This window comes from Panthera pardus, unplaced genomic scaffold (assembly GCF_024362965.1).
Source record: "Panthera pardus isolate Hobbes unplaced genomic scaffold, ASM2436296v1 HiC_scaffold_10, whole genome shotgun sequence".
NCBI classification, from domain to species: domain Eukaryota; kingdom Metazoa; phylum Chordata; class Mammalia; order Carnivora; family Felidae; genus Panthera; species Panthera pardus.
The window spans coordinates 102,977,831-102,994,413 of record NW_026526655.1 but is presented as its reverse complement, the minus strand read 5'-3'; the positions used below and the strand labels follow the sequence as shown (position 1 = coordinate 102,994,413).

At 36.7% G+C, this 16,583-nt stretch overlaps 1 protein-coding gene across 6 annotated transcripts in view; it reads right to left on the bottom strand.

Moving 5' to 3' along the window:
* The window catches only part of EPB41L5 (erythrocyte membrane protein band 4.1 like 5), a 140,963-nt gene that overhangs the window by 55,037 nt on the left and 69,343 nt on the right, over positions 1–16,583 (bottom strand). For 4 of the 6 annotated variants that reach the window (XM_019469374.2, XM_019469371.2, XM_019469372.2 and 1 more), the window contains exon 16: positions 16,229–16,344. In XM_019469374.2, the coding sequence (XP_019324919.1) occupies positions 16,229–16,344 (116 nt within the window). Of the gene's footprint in view, positions 1–9,390; positions 12,749–16,228; positions 16,345–16,583 lie in introns of those variants that run through there. The other 2 variants (XM_053909728.1, XM_019469375.2) reach the window with 2 other exon arrangements.

Here is a 16,583-nt window from a genome sequence, read left to right as displayed (position 1 = left end):
ATTACAGAATTACTAATTCTGATATGTACCCATTAGGGAGTCTACCATTTTAAGCATGATGAAAATCCTAATGAAACCTCATGTTAATTTAGGAGGTATTCAAAAAATACAACTTAAAATGCTTAGTATTGGGGAGGGGAAAAAAAAGCGCAGTAATTTTAGTGTAAAAACACTACCATCAGGTCAGGAGACCACAAAAACAATTTATTCCATTTATTCCCTCTAACTCTCAATACATTTCTTTTCAAAGTAAACAAAGTGGGGAGACAGGGGAAGAGAGGGAGAAAGAAGGAGTAGGGAGAAAGAAGGAGTAGGGAGAAAGGGGGAGGGGAGGAGCAAGAGAGTGCATGCAAGAGAGAGTAAGCACAGAATGTGCACAAGGAGAGGTATTAAAAGAACCATCCACTGTAGCAGATACCACCAAGGGTTTCTATTCCAATCACTTTCTATCTCAAAACAAAGCCAAAAAAAAAAAAAAAGATTTATTAATTCTCATCTTCCGATAAAGCTGTGGCTGACACGTTCAAGTTATAAAGACTCTTTTTAAGCGTGAAAACTCATTTCCTTGCTATCACACCCTTGCATTTTAGAACAGGCTGTGATGTATCTGAAGATCATTTGCGCCACATTTTTGCGTGCTGTTGCTATTGAAATTTTCATTAAGTAACATCAGATAAAATACCTCTCCTGACTGAGAAGTCTGCAAAAGCTACTTCAGGATTTATCTATTTTCTAGTAATTTGTTACACATCAATAGAAAATGAAACACCAATGAACCTAGCACATGGCTCTCAATAACTGCTTAAACAAACTTGATGCATCCACTCTTTTCTTCCCTAGGGAAGAATGTGTGCCATTTAAATGGAACATTCTTACTGTATCTTCATCCAAAAAGACTTATTTAACTTCCCCATTGAAACTTGCAAACAGATAAAGGATTACAATCTACAGGTAAGCAAGCCAAAAAAGAATTAAAAAAGCATAATTTCTAAAAGAATTCATCCCTGAGCACCCCATCTCATAAAGATGTGAACTCCAAGATGTAATTACTGTTTACTTAATCTTTTTTACTTTGTCTCTCTGAAACAGAGAAATAACTAATTATTCTGCTACAGGAGCTGTTCACAAACGGACTTAACTGTCACTGGGCCTTGTTTTCATTCTATACAATCTGCCTCACATAGGTAGGGACACATATAATGTGCCACAAAATTAAAATAAAGTGAGGGTTGGGGCGCCTGGGTGGCTCAGTCGGTTAAGCGTCCGACTTCGGCTCAGGTCATGATCTCGCGGTCCGTGAGTTCAAGCCCCGCGTCGGGCTCTGTGCTGACAGCTCAGAGCCTGGAGCCTGTTTCAGATTCTGTGTCTCCCTCTCTCTCTGACCCTCCCCCGTTCATGCTCTGTCTCTCTCTGTCTCAAAAATAAATAAACGTTAAAAAAAAAAAAAAAATTTTAAAATAAAGTGAGGGGCGCCTGGGTGGCGCAGTCGGTTAAGCGTCCGACTTCAGCCAGGTCACGATCTCGCGGTCCGTGAGTTCGAGCCCCGCGTCAGGCTCTGGGCTGATGGCTCGGAGCCTGGAGCCTGTTTCCGATTCTGTGTCTCCCTTTCTCTCTGCCCCTCCCCCGTTCATGCTCTGTCTCTCTCTGTCCCAAAAATAAATAAAAAACATTGAAAAAAAAAAATTAAAAAAAAAAAATAAAAAAAAAAAAATAAAAAAAAAATAAATAAAGTGTTGTTCTATAAAAAGACTAAATAAAGATACGGCTCTAGAAAAAAGGGGCACAAACAAAAGGAGACAGAATTTGAGATGCTACAGATAAAGAAAGGATTACTATGTCCAATTTTGAAAATGGGCAAAGAATGTGAATAGATATTTCTCCAAAAAGGATATGCAAATTTCCAATAAGCATATAAAAAATACCCAACATCATTAGCCCCCCAAAAATGCAACTCAATGTCACAATGAGCTACACCCTCCAACCAAGATGACTATAATGAAAAAGGCAACAAAATTGCTGGTAGAAATGTAAAATGGTGCAGCTACTTTGGAAAACAATTTGGGCAGCTCCTCAAGATGTTAAATACAGTTAATATGACCCAGCAATTCCACCCCTAGCTATATACCCAAAAGAACTGAAAACACATGTTCATTAAAAAACAAAAAATCTGTTCCTGAATTTTGAGAGCAGTATGGACAATCACCAAAAAGTGTCCATCAACTGATGAATAAAAGATTATGTAGCATACAAGGGAATATACCAAACCATTGAAAGAAATCAAATACAAATGCTATAACATGGATAAAACTTTTTTTTTTTTTTTTAAGTAAGCTCTACACTCAACATGGGGCTTGAACTCACAACCCTGAGATCAAGAGCTGCATGCTCTACCTACCAATACAGGTGGCCTCAACACAGATAAATCTTAAAAACACTGTGCTAAGTGAAATAAGTCAGACAAAAAAGTCACATGTTATATGATTCTATTTATGAGACATTTCCAGAACTAGCAAAATTTATGGAGACAGATTAGTGTTTGCTAGGGCTTGGTGGGGAGGGGAAAATAGGCATTAAGCGCTAATGGGGAAGGGTTTCTTTGGGGGATAATGAAATGTCTGGAATTATAGTGGTGATAGTTGTACACCTTTGTGAATATATTAAAAACCAGTGGATTATATACCCAAAAAGTTTTTAAAAATGTAGTTAGACATTACATTTTTAATCTGTGACTTTTGGCAATGTCCTAGCACACATCCATTTCTCAAGAATGTACAAAGAAATATATATGACATTATCTCTTCTATCCATCTTCTTTTTCATGGACACTTACCTGAAGCAGTCTGTCCTGTTTCCCACCACATATGGGGGCATTTTAATTTGTTTTAAGTTATTTATAGTAGGTGCTAACAAAAAAAAAAAAAGAAGAAAAAAAAGAAAAGTCTCCCTTATACCTACTAAATTGCTTCGAAAATTCAGTTTATCTTTCCAGCTTCATTTTCTGTACACTTACAAATATATACATGGTTTGATTTTTATAAAAATGAAAACATACCTGAGACACTTCACTGGAGTTTGTTACTGAACAATGGATGACTGACACACTCAATAACCACGTACATGGAGACTTTTCCTCATTCTTTATCAATTACATAGTATGGATGTAGCATACTTTAGTTATCTAATCTTCCACAAATTGACAATCATTTTTCACACTGCCTCTTTAGAAAGTTACTCCTATGACACTCCTTTTGACTCTCCACAATCTAGCCCCACCAAGCTTTACAATGTATGGAGTCAGTGCAGTGGGTATCATTCTGGTCTCTAAGACCAAGCTGACTTTGAACCCCAGCCTATCCATGTACTAGCAATGTAACTTTGGAGAAGTTATATCCTTATTGTGCCTTAATTTCTTCACTAGCCTAAATATCTTACAGAGTTCTATAAGAAATAAGGTACTCCTGTACCTCCAAACAATGAATGCCAGTCACAGATGTACTCAAATGTCAGCTATCATTATCATACCTCCCCATGAATTCTGTACTCATACTCAAATGCCACTCATAATTCCTCAACTATTCCTTTTACTCTGCTGTTAAAATTTTCTTCTGCTATGGCTGTTAGTCTATAATGATTAATTCATCCTTGGATGCCTTGGTGACTCACGTCAGTTAAGTGTCCAACTTCGGAGATACAAGCACCCTTTGTAACGGCATTATTGATCCAAGATACACAAGTAGCCCAAATGTCCATCAATTGATGAACGGATAAAGAAGATGTGAGACACACACACACACACACACACACACACACACACACACACATACACACACAATGGAATATTACTCAGCCATAAAAAGAATGAAATCCTGCCATTTGCAACGACAGAGAGTATAATGTTAAGCAAAATAAGTCAGAGAAAGACAAATACCATTTCACTCATATGTAGAATTTAAGAAACAAAACAAATAAGCAAAGGAGAAAAAGAGATGCAAACCAAGAAACGGACTCTTAACTACAGAGAACAAACTGATGGTTACCAGAGAGGAGCTGGGTGGGGAGATGGGTAAAAGAGATGGGGATTAAAGAGTATATTTATAAAGATGAGCACCAGATGATGTGTATGGAAGTGCTGAAGCACTATACTGTACACCTGAAACTAATATAACATTGTATGTTGACTAACTGGAATTAAAATAAAAACTTAAAAAAAAAAAAAAAGAAAGAAACAAGATGGGAGCAGTGGAGATGGTGACAAGTAAGGGATTCTGTATCTATTCTGAAGAAAGAACAGACCTCACTGACTGATGAGTAGAAACAAAGCAGAGTCAAGAGAATTATTAGGGGCCCTGATATAAGACAGTGCTTCTCAAACTTTAGTATGCAAAAGAATCTCCAGGAGAGCATATTAAAATGGAATTGTCTTATCTCTGGTTTCTGATTTAGTAGTTCTGGTATGAAGCCTGAAACACACCGGCCCACCAACAGAAAAACCAGAACTGCCAATTAGTAAGCTAGGAAAAACAGCAGAGATAAGAAAAATTGAACGAGGAGTTCAATTTTGAACATATTAAATTTGAGATGTCCCAATATCACCTCTGTGGTATTTTCCCCCGGAACCCATAGACTCAATCTAATCATAGAAAAACATCACATACACTCAAATTGGAGGACCATCCTACAAGGTATCTGAGCAGTAATCTTCAAAAGGTCATCAAAGCCTGAAGATCATAGATGGAAGGGGGCCAGATAAGATCCTGGAACATTTGTGGAAAGACTGGTGAAATCTGAATAAAGTACACAGTTTAGTTAGAACTGTACCAATGTTAATTCCTTTCTTTGATAATCGTCCCATTGTACCATGGCTATGTAGGATGTTAACATTCAGTAAAACTAATGAGGGAGGGTATGAGAGCTCTCTGCAAGATCTTTGAACTTCCTGTAAGCCTAAAATTATTTTGAAATAAAAAGTTTTTTAAAATTAAGATACCTATATTAGATATCTAAGTAGCAATGTCATACAGGCAGTTGGATATGAGAGTCTGGAAACAAAGCAGTCCAGGCTGATGATATAAAATGGGAAATTACTAATGTATAAATGGCACCTAAAACCATAACACTAGTTGAGATTACCAAGGAAATGAGTTATTGCAGAAAAGGTCCTAAACAATCTTTAGGGGATTAGGGAAATAAGGAGAAACTAAAAGAGGGTCTAAAAATGATGGCTAGTGGGGCGCCTGGGTGGCTCAGTCGGTTAAGCGTCTGACTTCAGCTCAGGTCATGATCTCACAGTCTGTTGAGTTTGAGCCCTGTGTCGGACTCTGTGCTGACAGCTCAGAGCCTGGAGCCTGCTTCAGATTCTGTGTCTCCCTCTCTCTCTGCCCCTCCCCTGCTCATACTCTCTGTCTCAAAAATAAATAAAATTTAAAAAAAAAAAAAAAAGGGGGGGGTAGGGCGCCTGGGTGGCTCAGTCGGTTGAGCGTCTGACTTCAGCTCAGGTCATGATCTCACAGTCCGTGAGTTCGAGCCCCGCATTGGGCTCTATGCTGACGGCTCAGGGCCTGGAGCCTGCTTCGGATTCTGTGTCTCCCTCTCTCTCTGCCCCTCCCCCACTCGTGATCTGTCTCTCTGTCAAAAATAAACAAACATTAAAAAAAATTTTTTTTTAATAAAAATGATGGCTAGTGAGGTAGATGACAAGAGATAAGCTCTGTGAAGGAAGCATTTCATGAAGAAGGAAATGAGCAACTGTCATGAATGCTAACTTGACTGAAGATTAATGCAGAATGAGAAATGTGGTCATTGTGAACTAACAAAAACTCTTCTGGTGGAGTGGTAGCAGAACACTACTAGCCTGTACAGAATCTTTATGTGGATTTAAACAATGTCCCTCCCAAAGACACTTTACTTGCATCTCTTACAAAACTGTCATAGAATATGCTTTTATTAGAACAAGAAATTTAGTGCCACCTGCTGGAAAACCACTGTCACAAATATGTGATCACTGTCCTCTCGAATGTGGCACCCTTGTTCAGGACACGACCTGCACAATCATACACAGCAGCTTAGTTGGCAAAGTCTGGTTAGAATGGGTTCAAAATAGAATGAGGAGGGGAAACCATACAGACAATTCTTTCATGGCAAGGAGTTTTGCTGTAAGTGAAACAAGGAAATGCAGGAATAGCCAAAAGGGGAAGGTGGATTCAAGGGAGGATTTCTTTTTTTAATAATATTAGAGATCATACGGTGTTTCTGTGCTGATGAGAATATTCCAGTAGAGAGGGGAAAAATGATGCTATAGCACAAGAGAGCATTGCTGAAATGATGTTCTTGAGTAGCTAAGAGTCAAGATCTAGAAGACAAGTGAAGAGGTAGGCCTTAAATAAGAGAATGGATAGTTCACCGAGACGAACAACAGGAATAGCAGAGTATATATGACCAATTGGAAAGAAGTGGACTGATAAGGTGGCGGGAGTGTACAGATCTCTTCTGCTTATTTTCTCCAGAACGTAGGAAGCAAGGTCATTAACTGACAGTGAGGAGTGAGAGCTGAGGAGGTGGTGGAAGTTTGAAAGAAGAGAAATTACTGCCAGCACAATGTGACAATGAATAGATTAAGAAAGAAAATGTGACAGGATTTCAGGCAGCATCTAAAGACCCATTTGAGCTCAGTGGCCAAAATTTAAAGAGAGACCATTCAACGATATTGCATTCCATATTCTCCATCTACATGTACAGTGGACAGAGTGGATCTAGCCAGGATTGAACCAGATGTGCACAACAGGGGAAGATATCTGAGGGTACATACAAAAGAGTAACTATAAGTGACTGCATATGAGGAAGTGAGGAACAAGGAGGTGCTCTGGTAGGTACTCAACAAGTAACGAGGTGAACTTAAAATGGAGATATCAATACAAGCCTCCCCAGTCTTCAACTTAAACATTTGCAGTGATTGGCCCAGGGTTCCTTACCAAATTGAAACTCCTTCGCACCAAGATTCAACATCTTTCCAAGACACAAGTACTTTTAACTACTATCACTCCAGTTTATCTGTTAAGTTCCACTTAAAGTGATAAACTGGACATTCTACTCAAATCTCCACAAGTCTTTCTAAAGACTTCCAAACGTTTTGATGCTGGTGTTCCCAGAAAGAATTAATGTAAGTTGTTAAACATAGTTCATTCTTTCTTTTAAAAAAAAAAAAAAAATTCTTTTTTCTTTTTAATGTTTGTTTTTGAGAGAGAGAGAGAGAGAGAGAGAGAGAGCGAGCGCGCGCACATAAGCAAGGAAGGGGCAGAGAGAGAGAGGGAGACACAGAATCTGAAGCAGGCTCCAGGCTCTAAGCTGTCAGCACAGAGCCCGACATGGGGCTCGAACTCACAAACCGTGAGATCATGACCTGAGCCGAAGTCAGACACTCAACCAACTGAGCCACCCAGGTGCCCCAAAACATAGTTCTTAATCTCCACCAAACTCCTAGAGAGTTTATAATTAAATAATCCCTGAAGCTAATTAGCTGGGCTACAAACATAGCCCTGTTATAGGAAATTCTTCTGAGTAATGGTACATATGTGGCATTGTACATGCTGGGATGTTTTCCGTAATTTCTCTGGATAGTCTTCCAACCAGTTCCATAAGACAAGTCAGGCCATCAACTGTCTTCCTGTTATCATCTCTTACTTTTCATTTTCTTTTACTCCACCCATTCCTAATAATTGAAAATATTTTTTCACTTAATATTAACAATAATCAGTCATAAGTCAATACACCAGACCTTATTAAGGAATCTGCAACTTCCCACAGATCCTAACCATACACTAGTATAGCTCACTTCTTCTTTATTAAAATTACTCAAAAACAAAACAAATGGGAATTCCTTCAAGAACAAAAAATAAGATCTGCAGCTGTTAAACCTGCTTTTAAGAGGAGGAGGTATAGGTTTATTACACCACCAAGGGAGTCTTCAGTCACACTCCTGGAGAATGTTGTTCTCCAAGTCAGATAGCTCTCCTCCATGCCAATATAAACAAAATGTTGGCCAGGTGTCAGGAACAAAATGTAAAAAGTTCACTTGAGCACCATCACCTAAAATGAAGGCCACAGCTTGCTGTTAGGAACACAAAAGCTTAGGTAATTATCTAATAATAAAAAATTGTGAGAACAATTCCTTCAGGAAAAACAGGAACACTTGCTTTTCTACTTCAGTATAAAAATTAAAAAATGTATCATTAAAAAAGCCACAGAATTTTTTTTTCCTTTCACCAACTTCTTTTGAAATTTCTCCTCTTCACTAATTCTCTAAAAAGGCTAATATTACAGTACTCCCCACCAACCCAAAATGCTCAAAGCAGCTCAAATGTATTACACATTAGCCAGAATTAAAGAAGTGAAGTTATATAACACATATTCCAGTGAAAGTGACATGCTTCTTACCCTAGTATTTCTATCACCAAAGTTCATGTCCAGTGGGTGAAACAAAATTCTCACAATGGATTTCACATGACTAAAGTAAAAAGATAAGTTATAAGAAAAGAGCATGAGAAAATTTTATGTTCTTCAAAAAAGGGAGCTGAGAAAAAATATTATAGGATTCATATTAACAAGAAAGGATTTGACAAATAACATTTTATACTGAGACAGAAGCCCACAAGAGAGACAGCAGAAAGACAGAGGCACAGACAGAGGTTTCCCCACCCTAAAAGGATCTTCAAATTCTATCTCTAGCAAATTCTATCACATGCAGGCACTGACCATTCTGGAAGCCAGGTATAACTGACGATGTGGTATAATTTACATTAAAATATAGGAAGGAAGTAGGTGGTGGTAAAGAGACTAATACAAGAGGATTTTACTTTTGCAAATCCATGACAAACCCTATATACCAAAGATATAAAATAAATGCAACTTGATATTAATATTTTCAGACCCAATATTTAAAGCCTAACACATAAAAAATAACAGCCTTTCAAGCAATGAACTATGGTTTCAAAATGAAGCGTATGCCCCAACCAAAACAGTTAAAGCGCTGTTTCAAATGATTACTGCTTTCACCATCAGAACGTGCTGCACTAATATGGAAAACCATCCCCCTACTTTGTCAGTTTACGTCTATGAATACATATGGAAATAAAGGGATCAAAGATGAGGATTAGTCTTCTTATTCCTGTAAAGCCTGTCATCACAATACTCCTCTTCCTCCTGAAACTCAAGACACCATAATCGTCCATTATTTCCACCACCCCTTCATCTATTTTCCTGTTTTAGCAAGATGGAATGATGAAATGCATGACATCAGGACACATAAAAGTGATACAACAAGACTACTAATCAAAATAATCATTAGCATATCAACCAAATAAGTATGTAAAAATCTAGTGAAACAAACTACCGTAATCAAGGTCCAGTTCGTTGTTTATCCCATGAAACAAGTTATCTGCGTGTCCTCCATTCAGAAGACATTTCAGTTTTTTATCTTGATGTTTACAAAGCATCTTTTACATCCTGGACAATTTTAACAATAAAGATTCACCCAAGTGTTATAAACAACATTTCCTGGGTCAGCACTTTAAACAACTTAAAATCCACCTAAAAAGGGTCTGAATTATACTGACATTACAGTATTAGAATGTTTGTATACTAGTTGCTTTTTAAAATATAGGCATATACACAACAGGACAAATATTAAGTTTCTGTTTTTCTCTATATACCCATTTAAAAGTACAGTGTATCTGTGACTACCCTATCAAGGTCAAAAGGGTTAGACTACACTCAGAGACAGGTAAAAGCCTTTAATAATCACAAGATCTTCTATTTTCATGTGTGAAAGTATGAAGATCACTAGCTTTGCTGTGTTTCTGTAAGTTTCTGTTTATAAAAGTGCAGTTGAAACATAGCCAACCTAATTCAAGATGTTAAAACTATGTTAAATAAAATTAGCCCAAGCACTGAAGTTGAATCACATGGTCCCAGAGCTCTGTGTGGTTGGCTCCTTCTGATCAAAAGGATAGTGACCAACTAAGGTACTTCTAGAGGATATTAGTTCCCTAATCTAGAATGTATGATCACTAACCCTTAAGGCATAATAAAATGCAAAATATAAATAAGTTGGTGACAATTTATTTAGAATGAATGACCTGTAAATTCTTCATAGCTATGGAAACGTGGATCTTGAAATTACCAGTAACACGAATTTTCACAATATTTGATATGAAATCCTGGATCATATAGAAACTTATAATAGACAAATTTAATTCTACTACCACCCAGTCTTAGTCCTTTACTTTCCCCGCCCCCTCCCCTCTAATCCAGTTTCTATTATCCAGGACTTTATAAATGAACTATTATATTAGGTTTTCAAAGAAAATATAACCATGATGTGATTCTTCCATCACTTAAATGTAACATTACTGATTAACTCAAATTCTATAGAAATGACCACTTTCAATGCAAACTGAAGACCTTACTCTTCTATTATTACAATCCTTCCCCTAATTCCCAAAGTTAAGATTCTGCTAAGGTATATTTGAAGTACGAAAAGTCAAACCTTGGGATTTACTAAAAGACCTAAAAACCTTTATTATTATTATTTCTTTGGTTTCTATACACTCCTTTGGTTTCTATTATAGAGATAGGAAGTTCTTGGGGTGCCTGGGTGGCTCAGTCGGTTAAGCATTTGACTTCAGCTCAGGTCATGATCTCACAGTTCATGAGTTCAAGCCCCGCATCGGGCTCTGTGCCGACAGCTCGGAGCCTGGAGCCTGCTTCAGATTGTCTCCCTCCCTGTCTCCCTCCCTCCCTCCCTCCCTCTCCCTCTCTCTCTGCCCTTCCTCCACTCATGCTCACTCACGCGCTCTCTCAAAAATAATAAACATTAAAAACAAATTAAAAAAAAAACTTTTAAAGAAATAGGAAGTTCTTAATCATAGTCACATCCATGAAATCTTCTCCTGAATGACACAAACCAAAGTTTTTGTGCTTAAAATGTTAATTCAAATTCCCTGTTTTAAAGAAAAAAATTACCATCAACAATACCTAACAATTATAATCTGAGCCATGTAAAGTCTAAAACAACTATGAGGAACATACATTAGTGGTCATTTTTAAGCATGTTTTATGATGATAGAATTAGGGAGGGAGCTAGGCTATTTAAGATATGGATCTGTTCCTATTTACAGGTTTACAGGATGTGCTAAAGAATACTTTGAACTTCTGTCTCCTTAAAATGATTGATAAACTCACAGGCTGAAACTTGCTTTTATAAATCTCATTCCTAGGTCTTACTTAATTTTGCTTACTTATATTTCCTATTGACAAGTTGTATGCTATTTGCAACCAACAGTCCAATAATAACACCCTCTGAAACCTTTGTCTTTGTCTAGCAGAGAGAGATAAGACTGACGTTGGAGGTAAATGGATGGTATATGGGTTAGGTTGTTTATAATAAAGCTTCATTATCTTGAAGTATTATGAATTCTCAGACTATAAAATATCTTCAAACTATTATATACATAGTTTTAAGGTTTGGAAATTGTTAAAATTTCTAAAAAACTATAGGAAGGCAAAAGAAATGCTTCTCTTACATCAATTTCCATTACATTAGAAATGTACTTTTTTTCATGTAACCTGCCTCTATGAATTAAATCAAAGAGCTTGGATAATTACATTCAGAGTTCATGAAGGACAAAAAATAGTAATATATCCAATCCATTTGAAAGTGGTATGGTTTTGGCCTTAGAATTTTATTTTAAGGCCAGATTATGAGGCTGCTGCAAACCTGGGAAATCTATCAGATGCATAAGATGAAAAAAGAAGAGAGGAATATGAAAAGACAAAAGTGGATAATTTTCCATTTTGTACAACCATTCAGCAGTAACGTAACAAAATTCAGTTAACCACTGGTTAACTAGTTAATCATACAAAAGTAAACATTCAGATTTCTCTCTCTCTACATGAATCACATCATTAATGTGACTTCTAGACATTTTGGTAAATTAAAATTCTTGCGTTTGTAAAAACTAAAAGTGCTTTTAATTATAAATTACATTAATTACAATTACAGAATCTTAGGCACTTAACTGAAATTAAGGCATGGGTCACTGTAGGCGTGTTAAAAATGGTATAGAAAAGTAGTTCTATCAAAGTATCACCAAAGACTGAAACAGGGTGCCTGGATATGCTTCCTTCTCAGTGTACGATTACTTTGTCTGATTCTTTTAACTGCAATCTATTTGGATGGCTTGGGTAGGATGATAATAGGCAGCTTTTACACAAACCTTCTCCTGAGACATCTTCTGAATGATGCATTAACATGTTAAAATCATGAAAAATCTTTCCAAAATTACAATGATATACATACCCTTTCAACACAAAAGCATTTGTCATTATCACTGATGGCATACAGCTTAACATCATTTCCCTTTCACAGAATTATTCAATTACAACCAACACTACGACTAGTGACTCAATATAACTTCTCCCAAATTCTCCTAATGTGACCAATCCTCTGTGTAGAAAAAATGTATACCATCAATTTGCATGACAAAGAGTTCCAGTATCTAATAGGCTTAACACTTATATCTCAGTCATGGCTGCCTGGCCAGGAAAATGAACATCATGATGGACTCCTGCATTCTTCACATTGTGCTCATGGACAAAGTCAGTGTAGTTTCTATGTGCAGGCTGGGGTGGGGACAAGGCCCTTGTGTTCCACTGGTTTCCACCACGTTGACAGCAGTCACTGGCAGCAGAGAGCCTGGATGGTTGGGGAGTGGGAGGGGAGCACAGTTAGTCTACAGGAATAGGAGAAAATGAATGTGTAAGAGGTAACAAAGGAGAAAGGCAGTGTGACCAGCATGCACCACTGTTATGAGTAGTTATTGACATCTACTCCATGCAATGACATTCAAGAATAAAGGGAGGGGGGAGGACAGAATCAACAGTTATATGTAGTAGAAAAGCTCAATATGGAAATATCAATAAGTAATCAGAGTCAGTTAAGTGAATTAAATAGAGGAAATTTCACCAAGAGCAAAACACTCTATCTGTCCCTGATGCTGGTATCAAAATCAAAGGTAGAAATGTTGTTTGAAGTTCTAATAAAAAGGAAAAAAATATAACTGACTTCACTCAGATATTTAAAAGGACAATTTGGGGTGCCTGGGTGGGTCAGTTAAGCGCCCAACCCTTGATTTCGGCTCAGGTCATGATCTCACAGTTCATGAGATGGAGTCCCGTGTTTTGCTCCGCACTGACAACGAGGAGCCTGCTTGGGGCTCTGTCTCCCTTTCTCTCTGCCCCTTCCCTGGCTCATGCTCACACACTCTCCTCCCCCCCGCCAAATAAATAAACAAACATTTAAAAAAATCATAAAATACAAGGACAGTTCTAAATTACGGATAAAGGCACACATAGAAAAGGGCAACTGTGAGAATTATTCCCCAAATTAAGGGATTTCACAAAACTGAAACCCAGGAAACAAAATTCCACAACTACCTTCAGAGGCCATGTAATTTTACATCAATGTTTCCAATTAACAATGGAGAATTGCTATTCCTTCTATAATCAAAGTTCACAGGACCTCAGAATAAAATTCAACAGGTACAGATAATGTGATGAGACTATAAAGCCCCTCCAAGGAACAGTTTAGTAAGTATATTAAGAAACCTTTTATCACACAGTGCTATAGAATAGACCTGCAGAACTATGAGAATGAAGCATGCATACAAGCAGTTCCTGGTTAGAAATAACCAGAGTCCTCCAGTAGAAAGAAAACATTTGTCACGGTTCAGAAGATCAAGGTTTTTCAACACAGCAATAAGGGCAGCACATATTTAAGACAATTACAAAGAAAAAAAAAATCATCCCAATTATAAAAGAGGTCTAAAACTAGACTTTTAAATACGACACTTTTCTAACTCAATTGAAACATGAATCTTCACCTTTCTTTCCTTAGGGAAATTGAAAAGAAATTAGCTAAAAGGATTTTAGAATAAATTTGAACTTTTTTTTTTTTTTTTTTTTTACAATAAAATCATCTTTTCTTCAACCGATATACAATTTGTTCATCAAATCTATCCCATAAAATTCATGACCCTCAACACACAGACTCTGAAAACTTAGGACATTAAATTAGGTTTATGTTTTCCCCAATATAGGCAAGATTTCGCAAATATTATTCGATTTTGTTTTTGTTGTTTATAAATGGTTTAATGGGTTTAAAATACATAAACTGTTTCTCAAAAGGTGATACTCTAAATAATCAAGACTCTAAATATCTACATTACCGGTTATCAAATCATTTACTGAAATAATGGTGCCATTTAGAACATACTAGCAAGAGAAAGCTAAAGAACTGAATGTGAAGTAGGTTTAGATTAAAATGGTTAAAATTTATCTACCTGATTATAGTCTATTATTCTGCCCAATTGTTCAAATCTAGGGAGCATTTCCAAATTTTATTAACTTATCACTTTCTAAAGGAGGACTGTTTTATATTCACTTAAAAGCATTAATAACAAGCAAAGCATGCAGAAACAAAAAGTGAAATAGAAAATGCACTTTAAATTCAGGCTGGGGAATCCATTAGCTCCAAAACAGATCAGCTGTATATTCAGTTCCACGCCACTGCTGACATACACTGAGACTCATTAGGTTTTCAGGATCATCATTTTACTCCATTTCAGCAAAGGAGGTCTCAGCACAAGTAAATGAAGGAAGGACACATAGCTCCAAATTTTTCATTTCCCTTGAAATTCAATACTCTCAGATTCAGTATTGTCTATTTCTAAAGGTTGTATCAAAGGAACTTAGGGCCTAATGAATCAAATTAAACAGATTTAAATATGTGCCCAGGAAAATCAGAAAACTCAATAAAGATTTAGTGTCATAATATAGTATGAAAAAAAAAAAAAACACCAGAAAACAAAAAACCAGACTCTCATTCCACATTAGTATAAAAGGTAAGCATGTATTAAGGCAGTTCTTTTATAGTTGAAGTCTCAGTACTGGTTTCCTTGCCAACAGACTTGGTGTTAATATCAAGGCAATAAAACATAGCTGCTTACTGGAGCTGTGTGTTCAGTAAGAAAGTGAAGAACTGTTTCTAATGGCTTAAAAAAATAAAGACTAAAATCTGATATTTAGAAGCCTCACTGTTTATACTTGAAGTGTGTGTCCACATGCACACACATACACAAAGTTCTCCTACCACACTCTCAGGTAAAAGGAAAAGGGGGGAAAAAGGGGGGGGGGATTCCCTCAATCTCAGAAAGTAATCAAATTATTTGGAACTGAGGTAAAAATATGCCCAACCATGAAGAGCAAAGCACCTTGCAAGTTAGTTAAGCCAAAATAACAGTGAAAAACAATTACATAGCAAAGACTGAAAATAATCACCAACCACTGTTGACCCACCACCATGAAGGAAGAACTGGTTGCACAGAAAGCTGACCAAAACCTTGAGATCACCACAGAAACTCATTAGATTTCAGGTATAAATAAACTAAGAGCAAGAGAAAAAAAGAGAAAAATCCTATAAATTATCAAGGTTCATTTCACAGACATACAACTTGAACAGATGATGCAACCAACATGACCACTTAATCAAATAATTCCCTACGAACCCTCCAAGCCACATATATTTATTTGGGAAATAACGAACCCTACTGATTACAGTCCAATAAGCCACAAAGTATTCATATTTGTGTATGAATCTAAAAAAAGACCCTGGAAATCTAAGCAAATGAAAGATCTTCTCTGTCATCAGATTCTCTCTCCAATCCCCAAAATGGAGTATTTCATGCTTTATTAGATTAGAATCATGTTTCCCTTTTGGCTTTATCTTCAGTCTCTAATGAAAAAACTCATCCAAAACAGTAGTGTTATGTTGTGTGGAATAACATATAGCAAACACATTTTCTTTATGGATCCGGAAAAGGTTCTACTGGACTAGCACTGAAGTCATTTCAGAGAACCAGCCATCAGTCTCCCAATCATACTAACCAAAATAAGGAGAGCTGACCAATGTTTTTCAATTAAATAACTGCATTCCATTCTTCACTTATATCCCTTGTCTTCCCAATTCCATTCTGACTGTTCAATAATATGTTTCTGTTCAGCTTACAAATATGAATAATTTGCTTTCAATCATTTAACGTGTTCTAAGATTATGGGTTGGGAATTTAGAATACATTAAGCAAGCAACATTTTATTCCGGTTTAAGGAGTTAACAAACCATTTCCTGTCATGCTGGTCTGTTCCAGGATTCCTTGGAAGATTCTCTATCTCTGCCAGCACAGGACCAGAGGGAACAGAAGGAACCACAGGTAGAGTAGATTTCACAGCCCAAGCCTTTGGACAGAAATTATAAAAATCATCTATTTTACTTACATAAAAGACTTCGTCACCTATAAACAGAACATTAAAATGGAATACTATCTACATATTGAACAAATAAACTGTAAACAAATGCTTGAATGTTATAGACTACCTTAGAGATAACAATAATCTATCAAAAAGATCTATCTCTAAAAGAGATAAATAATAATCTATCAGTGTCTTATTCATTTTATAGGATTTACAGGAACAGA